Source organism: Gavialis gangeticus, unplaced genomic scaffold (assembly GCF_001723915.1).
Source record: "Gavialis gangeticus isolate Ggan-Ray unplaced genomic scaffold, GavGan_comp1, whole genome shotgun sequence".
NCBI lineage: Eukaryota > Metazoa > Chordata > Crocodylia > Gavialidae > Gavialis > Gavialis gangeticus.
Window position 1 is genome coordinate 64,088,864 of NW_017729032.1, and position 8,454 is coordinate 64,097,317.

The 8,454-nt window shown below is 43.6% G+C and overlaps 1 protein-coding gene across 9 annotated transcripts in view; it reads left to right on the forward strand.

The window, feature by feature from the left end:
• The window catches only part of CAB39L (calcium binding protein 39 like), a 129,869-nt gene that overhangs the window by 91,618 nt on the left and 29,797 nt on the right, over window positions 1-8,454 (forward strand). For all 9 annotated transcript variants that reach the window (XM_019524669.1, XM_019524675.1, XM_019524672.1 and 6 more), the window contains one exon: window positions 4,784-4,902. In XM_019524669.1, the coding sequence (XP_019380214.1) occupies window positions 4,784-4,902 (119 nt within the window). The remainder of the gene's footprint in view (window positions 1-4,783; window positions 4,903-8,454) is intronic.

Consider the following 8,454-nt stretch of genomic DNA (forward strand, 5'->3'; position numbering starts at 1 on the left):
CCCCCCCCCCCGAAAAAGCGTTCTTGTGCCATTTCACTGGAAAATATGAAAAAATGTCCTCCTTATCATTATAGTTCAGTGAGAGTTCATGGGCATTCTGCAGAATTAATGGCAGAGCTTTGGCAGATTTATGTTCTAAGGACAGATTCTTTGAATTTATCTTTTAATTTTATATGTTGCATTGTCAGTGCACATTTCTTGATTTTTGTGCTGTTCCTGAATTGAGAGAGGGGTTTTTGGGGGTTTTCTTTTTTAATTGTAGAATTTATTCAAGTCTTTTCAGTTGCTTTTTCAGTTGTTTTCTCTCACTTTTTGTTGCACCTCCTAAATGCCCCAAGGTTTGGATTAGAAAAAATTATCCAACAGTTTTGAGAAGTAGAAAAAAGAAACCACCATAACCAGCTTTTCCCATTTTAGAATGATTGGTGCTTTAAAGCATGATGTTCTATGTAGCTTTATATCTTCATGGGTAGCTTATATTCTATCTTACCTGTGCACCCCCCACCGCTGATTTGGTGGCGGGACCCCGCTGCTCACCATTTGCTCTTGATCAGCAGGGAGGCAAAAACTACAGTTTTAAATGTGGCGCCATTTTTGTCCCTTGCCGCTGATTGGCTATGGGGCCCTGGCAGCTCCACTGTAAGTTGTTGACTGGCGAGGAGGCAAAAACAGCACTATATTTAAAACCGTAGTTTTTGCCTTCCTGATGATCAGGAGTAGGGGGAGAGGAGATGGGGTGCGGTTTGTGGCTGCCTCATGTTGCTGCGCATGGAGCTGAGCCCCGTCTGGGGCAGCCCCATCCTAAGCTCACCAGCCTGGCCCAACCAGTGCGCACACTTGTGGCAGAACTGCTCCCAGTGGTGCTGCAGGTACCCAGATGTTGCTCCTCTCCTCTTGCCACCTCCAGCAGTGGCTCCTCCTCCTGCTTTGCTGCTCCAGGCTGGGAGGAAGCTTCAGCTGGGCAGCTCCTGCCCCAGTGCACAGGGCTCCAGCTTCCAACTGCCTTCCACCTACTTCATCCACCCTACATGATGAGCAGCCACTTCCAGGCGCAGGCTGGAGCGTGGCACTGGCTGCCCTGGGCGAGGCTCAGCTCCACACCACAGGGGCAGCCACAGACTGCACCGCCTAGGTGAGCTCTGCTGCATGCATCCCCTGCCCCTCCCCCTATTCCTGATCAGCAGGGAGGCAAAAACCACAGTTTTAAATATGGTGCTGTTTTTGCCTCCCAGCTGGTCAACAACATACAGTGGGCCTCTCAGCCAGTCAGTGGCAAGTGGCAAAAATGGCGCCATATTTAAAATTGCAGTTTTTGTCTCCCCACTGATCAAGAGCGAGCAACAAGCAGTGGGGCCCTTCCACCAATCAGCAGTGGGGAGTGCGCAGGGGAACCTTCAAGATTAAAGGAGCTGCTGCGCAGGCAACTCCTGCCATGAATTTGGTAGGTCCCTAGTTATATTGGATGTATAGCTTATGTCAAATATTCCATAGCTTATTACTCAACCTTTCAGTCTTCCAGGCTGAACCTCCAGTAAGTAAACTATGCACTAACCAGTCATATAGGTATTTAAAGTTCTATTCATAATAATAATAAACTTGTAAATGTAGCCTTTTCCATGACAAAGTTATATAAACATATAGCAAAATCCTTAGTTTTGCCACCAGTGTTCTTTCTAGACAAAGGAAGGAGAATGAAATGTATACTGCAGCAGTGAAATGTCCTTGAAAAGGACATTAGTAACAGTATCTGGACTCTGCCTCTTCAGGTTTTCATAATTTTTGAGTTGCTCAGGTTTCTTGGCTGCATTCGGACCATTATTTTACTGTTTTCCAATTGCCATGTAAGGGTAACTGAGTGACTGAACAATTTCCTTAGTTTTCAGCATGCAAACATCGTTTCTTTGTTTTACAATGCTTGTACAGTGGGATCAAGTCACCTTTTGAAGTGTGGCTTTTTGAGGATTGATGCTCTTGTACAACACTGGAGATGAACCCAAACCAGACTGCCAGATTCGTATCCCATGAGTAGTAATCATGAATCCAAACACATCTGAACTTTAGGAACTTGATATTATCAACATTGTGACTTGGCCAATAGCTACAAAAATTCTGAAGAATTGAAGTGTGTGTACAAATTGCAAATTCATATGCCTTGTGGTATTAACTGACCATAAAACAAAATAGGTTACAAACTATGAATAGTTCGTTAAGAAAGGGGGTAGAATAGCTAGTAGGTCTGTGATTAAACTGTTCTTCTGACATAGGAATTTGATCAGTTATAATCCATGTAACAAGTTCCTCCGAGTTTTTCTTGCTCAGATCTATCATGTTTCTCTGTCCACTGCTACTACATTTTCACTAAATTTTGCATTTTTTGTTTTTGACTATAAAAAATCTTGCATTATAGTTTCTAGAGAGGCATTTCAAACTTGTGTTAGCTTACATTTTTATGAGTTGTCTACCTTAATTTCCAAGAGATATGTCATTGTAGAACATGTCACAGCAGTGAATCGGGTATTTGGTGGCTGATATAATTTCGTTCTGCTACTCCTTTGCTAATGTTTAGGTATGAAGAGGCTTCCAAAATTTAATATGTGGCTGATGTTTGCAGAATCCTTTAATAAACTAATTCTGTGAGTATTGTTCCTTTAGACTCAAGACAGATGTCAGATTTCTCCTGAGAGAGGCTTTTATTCTGGGATCCTACAGATGTACAAGTCCATTGTCCCACATTAAGTACCTATAAAGTACATAAAGTGTGTGTGTGTGTGTGTGGTGGGGGTGGGCCAACTAATCTGAGTTAATAGTCGTTGAAGCTGCATGTGTAAATGATTGTCTTGCATCCTGTGCCTGTTTTGATGCAAGCCTGAAACATTCAGATCCAGGGTAAACCTGTGGCCCACTTTTTAGCCTAAGTGTGTTTGCCAGACACCCTTTGATGGTGATGTCAGGATTTTGTATATCGCCTTTTTCTGGGTCTCCATTCTGTTCTTATCTAGAATGGGAAATTTTAAAAGTTTGAGACTTCTTTCAGGCTGTCACTGCCACCAGTATATATACATGGTTTCTCTCTGACATTTGAACACAGTGGAGTGCAAGACTGAAGAGGGCCTACTGGTTTATTGAGATGGGTTGCCAGGCACCTATGTTAGTCTAACTCTTTTATTTTAATGAACTCAATAATATACCCCATGCTGAAGGAACCTGGCTGGTGAAGAGGGGGTGACTCAGAATCATAGAATCATAGAATCACAACACTAAATTCACTAAATTCGCTGATGATACCAAAATTTGGGGTGAGGTGAGCACACTAGTAGGGAGGGAAAGACTACAACAAGACCTGGATAGGTTACAGGAGTGGGCTGACATGAACAGGATGCGTTTTAATACTGACAAGTGCAGGGTGCTGCACATAGGCAGTAGAAACCAGCAGCACACTTATAGAATGGGAAACTCCCTTCTTGAGAGCACGGAGGCAGAAAGGGATCTTGGAGTCATTATTGACTCCGAGATGAACGTGGGCTGACAATGCGAGGTCACGGTTGGCAGGGCTAACTGGACCTTGTTGTGCATCCACAGGTGCATCTCAGGTAGAGCCAGGGAGGAGATCCTCCCCCTCTGTGCGACACTGGTCAGGCTGCAGCTGGAGTACTGCGTCCAGTTCTGCGCGCCCCATTTCAGGAGGGATTTGGACAATATTGAAAGGGTCCAGAGGAGGGCCACCCGCATGATCCGGGGACTACAGGGCAGACCCTACACTGAAAGACTGCGGGACCTAAACCTGTTCAGCCTTCACAAGAGAAGGCTGAGGGGGGACCTGGTGACTGTCTATAAACTCACTAGGGGGACCAGAAGGGTTTAGGGGAGACACTGTTTCCCCTAGTGCCCCCTGGCATGACAAGGAACAATGGACACAAATTATTAGAGAGTCGATTTAGATTAGACATCCACAAGAACTACTTCACAGTTAGGACAGCTAGGAGCTGGTACCAACTTCCTAGGGAGGTGGTGCTGGCTCCTACCCTGGGGATCTTTAAGAAGAGGCTTGATGACTACCTGGCTAGACTCATTTGAGTCCAGTCTTTTCTCCCCGCCCAGGTGGGGGGTCGGACTTGAAGATCTACAAGGTCCCTTCCGACCCTACTTCTATGATTCTATGAACACTCATTACACTTTATATTAAAAAAAGAACAAAATCTTGAAGGGATAAGTCCTACTCTTTAATACTTAAAATGCTTCTCTGTATATTGGGGATTGGAATTTAGTTCTGAAAACAATTCTTTTAAAAAAACAGGGTGAAGTTTTAAGTTTATTATTTAAATGGAAAAAATGCCTAGTCTGACTGAACAATCAAAGATCAGGCCTTGTCCCAGATAGATCTTGGTTTTATCACTACCATAAAGACTTAGTTTTGGGGGAAGGGGGAGGGCTGTGCATTACTGATAAGTGATGCTTGGACTTGAGGCTGTTATCACCTTCCAGCATTTCCAATTAACAGAACCAAAACTTTGGTCTTTAGAACAAGGAAGCCATTCACCTCCCTATTGCCAAAAATGTAAATGAAGAAAAATGGAAATATCCAAAGCAAACAAATGGGCAAAATCAAGCACATACTATTGAAAATAGTTTGGGAGATCCACAGCAAAGAAATAATAGCAAGAGCATTTTGTTGACTTGTTTCATTTTATTTATTACTCTTCCCATTCTAAATGAAGAAACTTATTCACATATTATTCACTATCTTTGTTTCCACACCTGCAAATATGTTTTGTTTCTTTAACAGGGCAAAAAGGATGTGTCCCAGATATTTAACAACATCTTGAGACGACAAATTGGCACTCGAAGCCCTACCGTGGAATACATTAGTGCCCATCCCCATATCCTATTTATGCTCCTAAAAGGGTGAGTGTGTATGTTTAATGTGGATGTGATTTCCATTAAGCAGGATTGACTGAAACAGGGATGGCCAACCTGTGGCACAAGTGGCACAGGCAGCACAGCCTGTTTGTGGCCTGCAGTCAGTTAGGGAGGGGACAAACAGCACAGCAATAGACAGGGTTGGAAGTAGAAGGGAAGGCTAGAGGTCAAGCAGAGAGCATGTTGCAGGAAGCAGAGCAACAAATCTGGCAGAGGAAGGGGATTGGAGTGGCATTTGGGCTAATTCCAGATGTTTGGGCCTTGCCTTAAATGTATACTTGAAAGCATTTCAGTACCTGAATTATTTATTTGGTCGAGATTTCTTATCCAGATTCCCCACTGGGATAATTTGCCTTCCAACTGCTTCTCCATTTTTCAGTGTATCTATTGCTTTCTGCCTTTAAACTTTTGTGTAGCATTACTGGGTGCAGTTAAACAGCTGCTGAGATTCCTTCAGGGGTTTCTGCTCCTCAGCCCCTTGGAACAACATAGAAATTGATAGAGAAGTTAATGCTGCTCTTGTCAGCATTGATTTTTTTCAGTGGTTTTATCTCACAGAGGAGGCTAAAGCTCAGCTGTAGCTCATGGGCACCCAACGTGAGTGTTGCCATTAAGGAAAGGAACTAGGCAGCACCACAGAGGAGATGTTGACTGTATAGATGCTTAGACTTGCGTGAGTTCAGGACCAAACTTCCGTGATACTTCTGTCCTACTCTGCTTGACCACAAGTCCTTCCCTCTTTAGTGAGAATCTGGGCTTTTCCATGCCTTAAAGCTACTGATTTTTGATCACCCTTTCAGCAACTTTCACTGAGGGAGGGAGAATAAAGGTCACTGTCCAACAAGAGGCTTGGGCTTGATCTGGAGGAAAGTAATAACCACATATAGTGACATATGTGGTTAGGTATAACAACGCCACTTTACATATAATAGCAGTACTCCTACCTGAAAGCATACAAGAATCATGAGTTTTAACAGGTAATAATGCATTTGGGGTTTTTTAATTGACTTCTAATTTTTTAAGACAGAAGGCAGGGTAGATTTGTATCGTATGGGCTAACTCAGGAGCGGGCAAAATGTGGCCCACGGACCAGATGCAGCCCACCAGGCCACTCTATCTGGCCCACGGGGCCCCTAAAAAATTTAGAAAATTAATACTTATCTGCCCTTGGGCTGCCTTTCATGTGGCCCTTGATGGCTTGTGAAAACTCAGTAAGTGGCCCTCCTCCCGAAATAATTGCCGGCCCCTGGGTTAACTAAATCAGATCCATCTAGCATAAACGTTCATAAGCTCAACCTCACCTCGTTGGATGCTGTTAAAGGATGCACACAGGGCAGTGTATAAAATGGAGAGCCTGATATAAATACAAATTGCTCTTGACTAGAAATAACAGTCACAAGCTGGCAGAGGGTAGATTCAGACTAGACATCACGAGGTGCTACTTCAATGTCAGGGCGGCTAGGATCTGGAACCAACTTCCAAGCGAAGTGGTGCTGGCTCCTACCCTGGGGGTCTTTAAGACAAGGCTAGATGAACACCTTGCTGGGGTTGTTTGACCCCAGTACTTTTTCCTGCCAAGGCAGGGGGTCGGACTTGATGATCTGCTCAGGTCCCTTCCAACCCTACAAACTATGAAACGAAAGACAGGAAGTGGAGGAGGGGAGGTGGAAAAGGGAGGCAATGCTGGGCGAGGTAAATAGGGAAGTAATAAACCCAGAGGAACAAAGGGGTCACAAAAGCAAATTGAGATAATGGGTAAGAATCTATAGTCCCTGTGTAAACCATACTTCACAGATTTCATAGACATTAGGGGTTGGAAGGGACGTCTTGAGGTCGTGTCCAGTTCCCCAGCCAGAGGCAGTAAGTCTGCAGGGATCAAATGATCCCAGCAAAATAAGTATCCAGACACCTTTGGAATAAGTCCAGAGTAGGTGCTTGCAGCATCTCTGGAGGGACTTTTTTCCAGACCTTGGATACTTAGACTGAAAAGAAGTTTTTCCGTGTATCGAGTCTGAATTGGCCTTCTAGAAGTTTGTGGCCATTAGACCTAGTTATCCCTTAGGGAGCCATGTGAACAACTATCTTCCAGATCCTGATGCACCCCCCCTTATATACTGAACGCAATCCAGTCTGTGGATCATTTCTTGTTCCACAGTTTCCCATTCAAGTTGTTTTTTAAAGTTTTACTGCTTAAGAACAGCTACCTTGACGTCAGCACTGGAGAGTCCAGGAGGTCAAAGTGTTCTACCATAGACACTTATGTTTTTCTGGACACAATTGGTGTTCATCCATTCTTACACATAGGATTACCTTGTCTGCCCAATGTAGACAACTGTGAGGCACTGTAAGCAGGTGATGGTGTACATGATATTGGTAGAGGGTGCAGGTGAATGAACCTCAGATTTATAGCTCATGTTATTCAGCCCAGTGATGATGTATTAATGAGGGAGCACAGCTGGCATCTCAGTCTGTTGTCCTGGTGTCTCACTGAGATTCTGACTTAAATAGCCTGTTACTTGAGAGATGCCTTTTCGGGTTGAGGGGGGACTGTCTGTAAATCGGGACAGGTTTGTTCCCCATGACTACCTTGAGACGGTCATTGTTTTCCAGGAGGGCTAGGAGGTCATTAATAATAATATAAGGTGTTCAAGCTGGAGACTATAGGTGACAACCAGAGGAATTCTGTTGTCCTTGTCCCAGGTTTGGTATTGTGGGAGGTTGGTATGAGTTCTGAGTCTGGCTTTGTTGATATGAATGGCTACAGTTTTGAAATTGTATCCATGGGCAGATCTAGATTTTAGAAAAGGGGGCGGTGTATATGGTGTGCTGGATCATTACATATAACACAATACACTTTTTTCCAGTTAAAGGGAAACTAGATGCTTTGCTAGGAGGCTAGCCCTATATTATTCAGTTACAATCAAACAAAAAAAAGCAAATATAACTATTGAAATGTGACTAATTTGCTAGATTGTATATCAGTTTTAAAAAAACCACAACAAACCAGGGAGAAAATAGTTGAAAGATACCATGTCATTTGTCCTGTAGTCATTATAGTTAAATGTACTTCTTTTATTCAGATTCACAAAACATAAACTAGCCTTGAGCATCTTGACAGTGCCTCTAGTACTTCACTGTCAGTCATTTCTATACCTGAGTTAATACGACCACCTAACCTGAATTAAGGTTTTTAGCTAGAGCTAGAAGTAGTCTGCAGGGTTGTGAAATAGAAGAGAGGTTACCAGGGATGGCTAACGGCCAGCAAAATTTGCAGAAGAAAGAATATTTTGAAGATTAGAAAGTCAAGTCCACTAAAGAAGATAGAGGGTCATTAGCACCTGTGGGGTGGAGAGAAATTAGCAAGAATCAGGGAGATGACAATGAGCCATGAAGTCAATTGACTCTCTTGGCACTGCCTGCATAGAAATGTTGCTACATGCTACAGCTCCCAGGCGGTTGGTTTTTAAAATTTGGGTGGAGTGGGAATCAAAGGGGGGGGTGCAGTTGCAGCACTGCAATCCCCCCCCCCCCCAAATC